Source organism: Tupaia chinensis, unplaced genomic scaffold (assembly GCF_000334495.1).
Source record: "Tupaia chinensis unplaced genomic scaffold, TupChi_1.0 Scaffold139871_1, whole genome shotgun sequence".
NCBI classification, from domain to species: domain Eukaryota; kingdom Metazoa; phylum Chordata; class Mammalia; order Scandentia; family Tupaiidae; genus Tupaia; species Tupaia belangeri.
In genome coordinates this window covers 1,266,898-1,280,329 of record NW_006199750.1, presented here as the reverse complement: position 1 = coordinate 1,280,329, position 13,432 = coordinate 1,266,898, and the positions used below count along the sequence as shown (strand labels likewise).

At 42.8% G+C, this 13,432-nt stretch overlaps 1 protein-coding gene across 1 annotated transcript in view; it reads right to left on the bottom strand.

Annotated features, from left to right (window-relative positions):
* DCLK2 (doublecortin like kinase 2) overlaps positions 1-13,432 on the bottom strand; it is a gene marked incomplete in the record, with an annotated part of 212,251 nt that overhangs the window by 69,585 nt on the left and 129,234 nt on the right. The window contains 3 exon segments of the mRNA XM_027765892.1: positions 1,398-1,448; positions 2,326-2,427; positions 4,984-5,086. Coding sequence (XP_027621693.1) covers positions 1,398-1,448; positions 2,326-2,427; positions 4,984-5,086 — 256 coding nt within the window.

Genomic DNA, 13,432 nt, shown 5'->3' with positions numbered 1-13,432 from the left:
CCTAACCATCATGTCACTGCTGGCCACTCCTGGGTACTAGGCATTTAGAAATACAGAACTCTTTCCTGGTGGTAGCGAGTGCAGGAAAATGCTATGCAGATGAGTCTTAGAAGGTGACTCAGCCTTTCTGTTTTCTACAACTGTAGTAAGTGCTGGATTACACATGGAGTTAGTTTCTTATAAAAAGACCAGTCACCCTCTGCAATGTAAGTTTTAAATCGCACACCTTTTACTTATGAGTTTGAGGCCCACTCTACTAACTCCAATCTAAATAAGGACTTGGTTGAAAACTTCATGTACTAGAAAAGGAAGATTTTCCTTACCCAATTTCTAAGCATTCCAAATTCAAGTTAAAAAGAGTTATTTATATATTTATTAGGCTATGTTACGGAGCAGCTGCTCTTCAGGAGAAAAGTGGTTATGAAATATGTCTTTAGTTCAGTAGGCTTATGTTTTTTCTTTAGCTCTTTGGAGAACAAAATTGAATTAATCATCATACCCAATTCTTGAACCACTCTCCCTACTTTTCTTTAATCATTTTACAGATATGATAAGCATCTGCAAACCTATTACCTACAACAAAATGTAGGAACCTAACAGAAATCTCCAACTACCATATGGTAAACCCAGGTCAGTGTGTTTATGTAAATTTCATGTTATATTAGCTTGCTCAGGCTTGAGAGACTTTACAGAGAGCATAATACAGTATAAGATTAATGGCAGACAGATAATTTTGGTCAAAAATGCGTATGTTGTCAACTGTTCTATTTTTATCTATTGGGTCATCAGGAAAGTCATGACGCATTTTTGCATCAAGACTTCCAACGACCCAATAGAACAGCCGTTTATTTGGAGAGTGCATTAAAACAGAGCCTGTACGCTTATGAAAATAATTGTTTGACAATGAGAAAGACAGTAGTGCCACCTCCTTGTCTGCACAAGAAGCTCCTCGTGGTACAACAGTATGTGCTAGTTTAAAGCTCTTCACCTCGACTTTTCAGATTTTAACAATTCCCGAACACTCGGCCCCGGGATGAGGCGGGGAGTGTGGGTAGAAGAGTATGTTTGCTTCTAGGTCATTTTCACTCTACCAACACTTATGTAGCCTTTGTCAGTACCAGAAAATCTTCCAAAGTCAATTGGTAGACAGATCTCCCCTAGGGGGATGATCACTCTGTGTTTCAGCTACACACAGACAGGCCCCAGTCCGCTCCTGAGGATAATCAATCTTCTAATACAGGAGGCTGAAGCATCTGTGTATGGCTTCTCACCACACAGATACCCACTGGAATCAGCCAGATACATTGATGGAAATGGAGCAGAAGGAAACGGAAACGTGGCAAAACACAGAAACGAAAACCCAGCAGAGCGACAAAGCCATCGCACCCATGGCTCACCTGGGGATTTGGCTGTAGAATAGGCACTGGAGTAGTGGCCACCCCTCTTTACTGTACACATGCAGTATATGCGAAGAGGAGGAGACAGTAAGGAGAGTATTACTCAGCAGGTCTAAGTGGGTGTGCGAAAAGAAGGCTAAACAACCCGCCCGCAAGGAAGTGGGGTAGGTGACACGGGAGCGGCGAAATGTGGAAGGCCCAAAAACTGGGTCTGTGGTAGAGGTCGGTGCCGAAGAGGGTTTATGACCTCTACTTTTACATGTTCTAGAGTTCCCATCTGAAAAAAATCACGATTTTTCACAATTCTTTCCTTATTGGGAAGTGGTAGCAACAGAATTATTAATTACTATCAACAAAAACAGACCCATCAAATCAACAGATTGAGGTACTTACAGATTTTTTTTAATTAGAAAAAAACGTCAACACAGGGAAAATGATACAAATCCATACTACGTAGGACCAGAAAGAAACTTAATGATAGGTCATTCAAATGCCAGAAGAAATCAAGTACTACTTTGCAGCAATGAGTGTTGCTATTATATTGCTGGATGGGGAAAAAGTCACTGGAAATTTACCCAGAAATTACATCTTTGTGTGGTATGGGTACGTATTTTAAAACAATAAGAGGTCAGGGTAAGATATACCCACAATCAGATCGTCTACAACTTAAAATGCAGCAGACAGTGGTCAAGAAGCTGTTGGCAAGAAAATGTGTAAGAACAAAACATACGCAGGTCTGTTAGGGGAATTAGAACTTAGCAAAACGGGCTTCACTTTTTGGTTTTAAAAACTGTGATACAAGCGACGTGTGGTTCTGGAACTGGACTGCACGTGAGCCCTGCAAAGACTAGTAGTGTGTAATAATTGAAGGATAATATATAGAAAGAAATGACGCTCAACGACCATCTATCCCTTTCCCGTTCACTACCTGAAGCTGGTGATTTGCTGCGTCGGGAGGGCCCAGGGCTCTTGGATCCTGAGTACTTAACAGCTGGGGATCGAGAATAAGATGACTTCAGGACACGGCATTCTGCAAAGAGACCAAAGTGCATTAAATAAATCTGGGTTTTTCTTTTCTCTTTTGGAGAGAGATTTTAGCAATAAGGTGCATGTGCTTACCGGAGAGACAGAGAGATACAGAGAGGCAAAAAGTAAGAAATCACCACTACCCCCGCAGGGAGGAATGGCCACACCACAATCCCTTCTCTCCCGTTTCTCCCCCTCAGGATTCTGGGAACACATGCACACAGGCCCGGTGTTATATTTAAGCCTCCGGCTCAAACCATGGTCAACTATGTCACACTACAATCCCTTCCTCATGTCTCCCTTCTTTCCAGATTTTGGGCATGCATACACACATGTGCCTGGCATGTATTGTAAGCCACCAAGTCCAAGATTTGAACCTCGTGTTTGTCATATGAGATCCAGCTGCCTTAACCACCAGGCCTTGGGCTGGACTAAATCTGACCATTTTAATACTGACCAAAGACAGATCGATCACATGTGATTATAGCCTGCTGCCTAGAGTCATGACCTGGTCACTATTATATTTAACAATTTAATGTACAAAGCAGCCATCCTTAACGACACCTAAGGTTATCTCCAGTTAAGCTATACATCTCACGATGCTGTCTCTCTGTTCAGGTGGAGTTCTTAATACAGAAAATCCAGCGTCCTAACTGAAACACGTAAGTATTCACAGCCTAATCTATACATTTTTAACTTGCTTTTTACAATCGGTAGCATTGAGGAGCAAAGACTAAATTTGATTATTATCCTCCTCAAACCCCCATCGTCTTACCATGGAAGGACACGGGACTCTAACTTATGAAGCTCTCGCTGTCTCATTTCCATCTTCCCTAAGTATGGGCATCAGAAGTGGGAAACTAGCTTCTAATAAAAAACTTGGGGTTTTCCATAAATCACCATATAAAACAGGGTGTAGAGAACTGAGTGCCAGAACAGATAAAGTGGTTGCTTCTCATTTGAATAATTAAGAACATGGGTTTTGGAGTCATGCAGATTTTGAATGAATCATATTAGATTTGACATTTGCTAACTGGAGGACCTCAGTCAGGCTCCAAGACTTGGTTTTTGTTTCCCTGTGAAACTGGGAGAAGAATAAAGCCTGTCCTAAGAATAAATCAGTCATAAGGGTTACAATAGATAACATATTATCTGTAATACTCTTTAAAATATTCCAATTTCTGGAGGAAGATTAAAATCTGGGTTTGCTAGTTTAAATCTATACCTCAGGGGCTGTAAATTAACATGTGAAGTACACTAATCAGGAAAACACACACTGAGGAGGCTCGTTAGCATCTGAAAGGCTCTAATCAAAACCTTACACAAAGGGAGCCACAGCGACTTCTGCTCCTTCATTAGCATTAGGGACGGGAGGAGGTATTCCGTGGTGGAAAGGTGTGGTGTGTGGAGGAGGTGGGGGCATCTCAAAGGCACTGCCCCCTCTTTATGAGCAGGCTATGTAGAGAGGGGGCGCTCCCCACCTAGAACTTCAGGACATCCCAGGTTCAGGAAGGAGCAGCCCTGCTTCCCACTTTCCATAGAGGACTTTTACTGGGCTAAAACCAGGTGAGCTGAATTCTATGGACTTTGAATGGCTCTGCCCTGCAAGGTGTTGCCGGAAGCCTAAAAGCACAGAGGTGGACTTCATCAAGATCATAACGCACGTTAAATAACTGATGAAAAAAGACTAAAGAAGAACTACGCGTCTTCATAAGCGTGATGATGGTAGAAGTAGGTCTGAGACTTGCTGTCTTTGTAAAATCTTACCGTGCAATGGTGACGGTATAATAATATTAACAACAACACAAATAGCAAACACCCTTCCAGACACACGAATTCGTGTGAGGCAGGAGCACCTCCATTTTGAACTCCTCTCTGTACTGGGAACTTGCTGTCTCCTTTTGCCTTGAGTAAACAGAGTGGTTAACATTCCTACTGTCTTTGCTAAATAACCCAAAACTCCCTACCTTAAGGTGCTCCCTGGAGATATGACCAATAGTGGCCAGACCCATTTGCCCTGAGCTATAGAGGTCATTAAGATTCCACTGTGTTTAGGTAGGGGGGGAACACCCCAGTAAGAATGGTTAACCTGCTTGTTTCCCTTCTGTAAACTGCTTCTGCAGTTAGCAGTTTACCCTTTTTTTTTGGAGAGGTTTTTGCTATAGGGCGCGTGGGCTCGCCAGAAAGACAGAGACAGAGAGACAGAAAGGGAGCAATCACGCCCCGGGGGGATGGTCACGCCGCAATCCCTTCTGCTCCATTCTCCTCTCAGGATCTTGGGCATGCACATGCAGTCACACATCCCTGGTATGAGTTTAAGCCACTGGGTCTGGGATTTGAACTGTGGTCAGCTACACGGGAGTCCAGCAACATAGCCATTATGCCAACTGCTGGTCCCTTCTTTCTTCTTTTTTAAAAAACTAGATGAATGCTTTCATTTGACTCGGCACTTTCATCAGTTCACAAAGAGTACCCCCAATGCCATCTGTACTAGACCACTTAGCACCGAGTGACTAATCCCAAACCACTTCAGGGGATACGGAACAGCCAAGTGCCTCACCGCTGTGATCCAGGACGAAGTCATCTTGGGCGTAACGGAATTTTTCAGGTCCACATGCAATAAAAACATCATCATCTCCAAAAAAGTCTTGCAGACAAGTAACCTGGAAAAGAAAAAGCATGTCCGAGAAGTAACTTAGATGCAAAATAAAAAGGCCACAAAGGGAAATAATATTTCTGAGCCGCACCTATGACACGAAGGTGGGAGAGAAAGCTGTGGCTCCTCACTACATGTCCAAGCACTTTACTCTCACAAAGCGATCCCACACGCTTTCTGTTGACCTCAGAACGACAAAGTGAAGGGCTCACAGCGGGCATCGATACTCCTTTTTTCCAGGCGAAATTGAGGACGTATGTGAAAGGGTGCAGGCAGTTCCCCACTGCACAGTGAGGGTGAGGTGATGTGTTTCTTCTCTAGGGTCCCCTGTGGCGGTGGCAAAGCGGGGGTCGATGGAGGTCTCTGCTCTCCGTTTAGTGCTCTGTTCTATTCTGCCCTTCTTCCCTCTCCCAGCAGCTCCCTGTCCCAGCTGTGTGACTGTGGGCGCGACTTCTCTATACCTCTGGATCAGTGCCTCGGGTTGTGGTGAGGGTTAACATATGAAAACCACTTACATACCAGGCATAGTAAGTACTCAAGACACTGGGGACCAGCAGTTAGCGTAATGGCTATGTCACTGGACTCCCATGTAGTCGACCATGGTTCGAGTCCCGGACCCAGTGGCTTAAACTCACACTGGGAGTGTGTGTGTATGCCTAAGATCCCGAGAGGAGAACGGAGGAGAAGGAACTGCGGTGTGGCCATCCCCCACGGTGGGTGATTTCTCGCTTTCTGTCTCTCTTTGTCTTTCTGCCCTATAGCAAAAACCTCTCAAAAAAGAAAAAAAAAAGTACTCAATATACTATTGTTCACACCACCACCACCACCACCAGAGGAAGGTTTGCCATGAAGCTAATGAGGCCTAAGCTGTAGGACTCTTCAAGGCCCTATACCTACATATGTAATCTTTTTCTTTTTTAAAAGAATTATTCAATATTATTTATTATTTTAATTTGTTGTACGGCATGTGCCCTCCCCAGAGAGAGAGGGAGGGGGAGAGGGATGGAAAGTGGCCAGGTCCAGGACTCAAACCGCAGTGGGCCATGTGGGAGTCCAGCGCCTTAACCAATATGACATCTGCTGTCCTCTACATGTCTAATCTTAATTTCCCCCCCCCCCCCCCCATACTGTACTGTTTCAGATCTGTAGAATACAACTCCAAGCCAGGGAGCACATTCACCCAGTGGTGACGAGAATCACCTTTCAAGACCTTGGACATAGGCAAGTTCTACTTTACTTGCTTTTCAATGAGCTACATCAGATTTTCTTTTTTAAAAAAGTGCCCCATTTCCAATGATCAAGTTATTTTTTTTTTTTTAAGAGAAATTTTTGCTACAGGGTGCATGTGCTCACCAGAGAGACAGAGAGACAGAAAGTGAGAAAACACTGCCTCCCCCCTGGGGGTGGATGACCACGCTGCAATCCCTTCTCCTCCACTATCCTCCTGGGATCTTGGGCATGCACATACATGCACCTGGCATGCGTTTCAAGCCTCTGGGTCCAGGACTTGAACCATGGTCCGCCATGTGGGAGTCAGCAATGTAACCATTACACCAGCTGCTAGTCCCAATAAAGTTACTTAAAAAAACAAAAACAAAAACAAAGTTGCTTCAGGGCTGGGAAGGACCATGCCATCTTAGAAGTGCCTTTGAGTATTCCAGCTCAGTTTTAATTGGGGGGATTTTTTTTTTTTTCCCCACTATAGAGTTAAGATTAACAATGCTCCCACAAAGACGACAATGGAGTCGATATACTGTAGATGACCAAGTCCTGGAAGTAAATGACTGAAATGATGTATGCAGGGGAAGAATCGACTCTTCCACTTGGGGAATTACGATACTACGGCTTGTGAAAGGCTACACAGCCGAGGAGAAGGTAATAATTCCACAAAGGTGCAAAATGACAGCAGTCAGCAGGATGTAATGAGACACGTCCACCTGAGACATACGGTACCTGCAGAAGCTCGTCTCAGCTTCCCATGCAAACAGGAGCCATTTAAAACCGTCATTTTCCTGTCCTTCAGCAGACAGATTAATTAGGTCAGGGTGAAGAGGTGCCAGCCAGAATTTCAGTGCTAATTTTTAACAGCTTGCCACAATCTGGGTTTTTTTTTTTTTTTTTTTTTCATTTTCCATACTTGGTCTATGTTAAAGGATATACAAACATGCGACAGGCTTGAGGCCTGACAAAAGTACTATGCATGGATTCGGGGCATGATACACCCTTTCTTCAAAACAAAAAAGTCCAGGGCAGAGAGGTGTCATCTTCCCTGAACATTTACTTTCTGAACTAGTGAGGGCCTGAGTGAGGCCTGCTTCCTGACTCACTGGCACGCTTTGGAGAGCTTGTCCTCGCTCTACAGTTGGGAAGGAATTGGTGGCAAAGCAGGTTGGACCCCTCTGAGATCTCATCCTCCCCTAAAATTCTACAGTACTGGGTCATGGGGAAAGCCATGATGCAGTTTTACATAGCAAAACATAGAAAAATACATTATGATATTTCCCACCATCCAATATAATCATTTTAGTTTTTAAGAAGAGCTTATTTATATTTTAGGAGACTGTTATCCAAAAAGTGGATGGCATTTTTCTGAGAAAGGAAAAAAAAAAAAGAAATATGATTTCAAACAGGTAAATGGCAATCAATGTCTACATGGGATTTCTTTCTATTCAAGTTTCAGTTTCATTAGTCTTCAAATAAACCTTCAATGCGCCTCCAAATCCAGGTGTTTCCCTAACTCTCTGTAATTCACCCATGAAGATGCTAGCGCTGAGGTACTGTGGTTTGGACCTCTCATCAGACTGTGAGCATTACCTAGCACCTAGCGTATAAGGTTTGCTCAAAAATATCCATTTTGTAAGACAAATAATAATGTGAATAAATGTATGGAAAAAATGAAATGAAAATAATTTTTTTTAAATGGGATAAAAAAAAAAAGTCTGCTCAATGCATTTCTGATCAATGAATAATGACTGAAACGCCTTGAGTTGGAGCCAGCAAGTGTCATGGTGGTTAAGGATCTGGCCTCCCACATGGATGACCACAGATCAAGTCCTGGAACTGGAGGCTTAAAAATATCACTCTGGACATGTGAGTGTGCTTGCCCAAAATCCCAAGAGGAGAATGGGAGAGAAGGGACTGAGGTGTGGTCACCCCCTCTGGGAGGGTGATTTCTCACTTTCCCTGTCTCTGTCTCTGTCTCTCTTTGGTGAGTGCATGTGCTCTATGGCAAAAACCTTAGAAAAGAAAAAAAAGAAAAGAAATACTTTGAATCCTACACCTTCCAGGTAACTCTAGATGCTTCATCTCACATTCTCTATGAATTCCCATCAATTCATTATCAGAAAGAGTAGTCCTGGAAAGGGACGTTTTTTTTTTTTTTTTTTTTTTTTTTTTTTTTGTCAGTCAGAAGGCTTGTTGGCAGAGAGGAAAAGAGAAAGAGATAGCGAGAAAGCACCCCCAATGGGACACAGTCACACTGCAATCCCTTTTCCTCTATTTCTCCATCCTCTCGGGATTTTGATCACATACACACACATGCCCAGTGTGTTACTCAAGTTCTGAGACTTGGATTTGAACTGCAGTTAGCCATGTGGAATCTGGCTCTTTTAACCACAAGGCTACGGGTCCAGATATCTGATGTTAGTTTTCTATCTCAAGATAACCTATAAATGTTTTCAGAAGGTCCGTCAAATCCTATAGCTCATTACAGAAGATATTTAGCAAATACTCGGTTGATCAAATGTTGGCACTAGACTTAAAATAAAAGTGACTTAAAATAGCCTCCCAGGGTCCAGGTGATCGTCCAGTGGTAACACACTGGATTCACATGGGAAAGGGCCAGGGTTCATGGCCTGTGAGCTCCCTGAACACGCTGGGCATAGGCCTGGGTCTGGGGGCAGATCGTGGCATGAAGACCCTGTTGGAGGTGCCAGTCTCTCCCTATGAAGAAAAAAAACAAACTTAAAAAAAATCCTAAAAACTCATGCCATATAAACTCTTTTTGGAACTAAATATCATTATATTTCAGGGTGATCTGAGAAAAATGATTTGTGAAACCTATTACTGCCACCCCTTGGTAGGGGAGATTCAAAGTAATACGTTTTGCAATTATACTTAATAATTGGTGCTATTCAGAAACTTAAGGTTGCATTAAATGAATAAGGTTGCATTAAAAGTATCTTGAGATACTTTTCTTTCTTTCTTTTTTTGTAGAGGTTTTTTCGCTATAAGGCACGTGCGCTTGCCAGACAGAGAGAGACCGAGAGACAGAAAGTGAGAAATCGCCCCCCAGGGGGGATGGTCACGCCCAATCCCTTCTCCTCCATTCTCCTCTAGGGATCTTGGGCGCGCACGCACACACACACACACACACACACACACACACGCGCCCGGCGTGAGTTTTAGAGTTTTAAGCCACCAGGTCCGGGATGCGAACCGCGGTCAACTACGTGGGAGTCCAGCGACATAGCCATTATGCTAACTGCTGGTTCCCTCTTGAGATACTTTTAAAGCCTATTTTACTGAAAATTTTCAAGACTTGACAAAAATGCAAAAGGAACATCACCAGCTCTCAATGAAGGACTAGTTTAAATTGGCATCAGTGTAGGCAGACTAGAGGAGAAAATCTTGGCATCCTTGAAATGCGCATCTTGTGAAACAAGGATTACGTTTTGTGGAAGAAATAATGACAGCAGGAGGTGTTAGAGGCTTTCTTTCATTTTAACCTTGTATGTGCGCATTTCAGAGAGAGGGAGAGCAAAAATCCAAACCTGCTGTAATTAAACACTTTCATTATGAGAGTTCAGCTAAAGGATTGTTTCTACCGAAGAGAAATTGACAAAGCAAAAAAAACCAATTTCTGGCTTACTTCTGAAAAGGATTTGAGAAGCTGAAAAAGGGAACCCAGTGAATGGTTGATATTTGGAACAAAAATGATTATACAGGTTTTTAATGGAACCATATTAATATTCTTATTTTTCCCCCTAAGAAATGGTCACGTTACAGAATGCCTAAAGGGAGCTACATGTAATTTTGAACCCTCCAAATAGTATTCTACGAAATACGATTTTTCCATAATGGAAGCAAACAGAAATACAACTTTTTAAAGATATTAAGAAAAATACAAAAGAAGACTATTTTAACATACTACAAAGGATGGACCTATGAGCTGTCTAAGCTATCATCTTTATTTCTATCTTTAGCAAGGGCACTCTTTTAAATACTCTGCCCACCTACCTATTTAAATGCTATAAAATCAGCAGATTAATATAACTAACACTATCCCAGATGTGCTGTCCACTTTGTTTTTAATCAGCTCTATCTTTAGAATAAAAGTTCTTAAAGTGAACAGGGAAACTAGATCTGAAATAAAGTCATTTGGCTCTCCCAAAATGCTAGGGAAAACAGCCAGAAAAACAAATTCACAGGTCAGTAAGGGAGAGCAGGGATTCTCCCATTCCTTAGCCTCAGCCCAGAATACAATTTGCATAAACAGCCTGCTTTGTTCCCAGTAAAGGCTGGCTGGCTTACAGTAAGGAAGGACCCCTTTCTACAGCAAGAAGCAAGCTACTTAGAAGAGCCGTCTTTCCCAGCTTCCTGTAAATCCATTCAGTCTGGCACGCACAGGCCAAGTGGTTGCCATGGACACAGAACTGAAGCTTAAAGAAAATGACAGTATTACAGTAAAGGGCTTCTCAATGGCATCTACTGACAACTCCCTACATTTAGTTTGGCGGCATTAAAAAATACCAGACCTTACCATCCCTTTCCTTTTTTTAGAGGGATTTTTTTGCTACAGAGCGCGTGTGCTTGCCAGAGAGACAGAGAGACACAAAGTGAGAAACCACCCCCAAGGGAGATGGCCATACTGCATTCCCTTCTCCTTCCTTCTCCTCTGGGGATTTTGGGCACATAGGCACATGTGCCCAGCATGAGTTGTTCTTTTTTTTTTAAAGAAGTTTTTGCTATAGGGCATGTGCGCTCTCCAGGCAGACAGAGACAGAGAGATAGAAAGCGAGAAATCACCCCCCCAGGGGGGATGGCCATGCCGCAATCCCTTCTCCTCCATTCTCCTCTCGGGATCTTGGGCACACACGCACACGTGCCGGGCATGAGTTTAAGCCACCAGGTCCAGGATGTAAACCCGCGGTCGACTACATGGGAGTCCAGCGACATAGCCAGCATGAGTTTTAAGCTGCCAGGTCTGGGGCTTGAACCACAGTCTACTATGTGGGAGTCCAGCATAACCATTATATCATCTGCTGATCCCAACCTTGCTTTTCTACAGGAGCCTCCCCATAATAATGATTATTTCCCAATCAAGCCCAATCATGGCAACCACGCTCAATAAGACAAAAAGATCTTAAAAATTTGGAGATATTCAGCTACCAAATATCTTCTGGGAGCAGACACAATGATCATTCTTCTTAAGGAAGAGGGAGTTTCTGTGAGATAAGAAAAATAGAGTCCATTTGTTCCAAAATGAGGCCAAGAGGCTGTTAAAAAAAACTCAACTTGGATATTCATAAGTTGCTTGACCCTAGAACATGTGCGCTGAGCTCTTTCCTCATTGGGGCACTGCTCCTCTGAGATAAGGCACCTCCAATAGTTCAAGATGCTACCAGTACTTAGGGGAGTTTTTAGGTTATGGACATCCTTACAACCTAAATAAATCCCTCACTTAGTTTAACTAGTCGTTACAACAGTGTGTCAGACTTGCTGGTCCCAAATTTCTATGAAGTGATCCTGCTCCACTGTCATAGAATTTAGCCAATCCCAGGGCCAGCAGGAGGCATGGTGTTTAAGGGAGCTGAACTCCCACATGGCCAACTGTGGTTCGAGTCCCAGACCTGACAGCTTGCTTTTTCACTTTTTCTCTCTCTTTCTGTCCCTCTTTGGCCAAATTAAAATAAGTAAGTAAATAAATAAATAAATAAAGTAAAATCATTCTTCAAAGAAACAAGGAAAAGAATTTAGCCAATCTCTGCTGTTCAAGACTCCTTGCTATGTACTGGCCAATGTAAACCTCTGATTAAATACACAATCCCTCCCATACACACTCATGACTTGCCTTTAAAATGACCCTGATCTGAAAGACCCCAGCACACGCTATCAGTATAACTTGAATTTTGTGGTACTTGGCCAACCATTCTAACCCTGGCCCTCTCCAAAACTCTTCTGCTTTACTGACTTTGCCTCAGACTTCCCTTTTAGGTTGACATTTCTGAGCTGACTCTCTGACTACCCTCACTGAGACCCACACTCTAAGCCTTCATTTCTATGAGAAAAGATTCTAAACCTACTCTGGGACTTCCCACCATGTGAAGGAAGCTGGAGTAAATTTTTAGAAGACTTCAGAAGAAATCATCATGAGTTTCCCCCCAGTTCTGGAGAAGCTAGAGTAGAATACGTTCTAATGATGTACCTGGACCTTGAGTAAACGCTCCCTAGGGCTGTTACTCTTCAAATAATACACAAAAATGAAAACCCAAGTGGTAACCAAAAGGAGATTGAGATCTAAAGTAAAAAGTTGCAATAGCTTTTTAGGAAATATTTATTTAATTCTGTTATTGAATTTGATCACAGAGACAGAGACAGAGAGAGAGAGAAAGGGAAAGGGAGAAAGCAAGCCGCCAGGTCCAGGACTTGAACCATAGTCGGCCCTGTGGGAATCCAGCGACTTTAACCACTACACCACCTGCCAGCCCCCAAAGTTGCAATTTTTAATCCAAACTTTTCTATTTCCAATAGAAAAAGAAAGGGAAGAAGCATGAAAAAGACCTAACTGTACACTACACAATGAATTTCATTTATATATTGGTTTCATTTAACCCCTAGAACAACCTTCGGAAGTGGGCATGACCATTTCCATTTTGCACAAAAAAAGGCTCAAAAAGATTAAGTAGGACTGGCCCATAGCCTAGTGATTAAGGAAATCAGATCCAACATGGCAGCCTATGCTTCAAATTTCAGCCCTGGAGGCCCCAAAAACACACTGGGTGCATGTGTGTGCCCCAAATCCCAATGGGATTGAGAAATGGAGAGGAGATTTTGCAGTGACCATACTCCTCACAGGGGTTAGGGGGGTACTCTCTCTCTCTCTGAGGAGTGCATATGCCCTCTGGTAATTAAAAAAAAAAAAGGAAAAGAAAAAAAAAAGTCAAGTAACTTGCTCAAGGTCACAAAGCTAGTAGAGGAGCTGAGAGTTGAGCACGGACTGACCTGAACATACCTCGCACTTGACCACACACTGTCCTTCTTAGGAAGTACCAGCTGTGTGATTTACAATCTATGAGAAAACATTAGAGAGCTGAGATAAGTCAGAGAAATTTTTATACTTTCCTGAAACCTA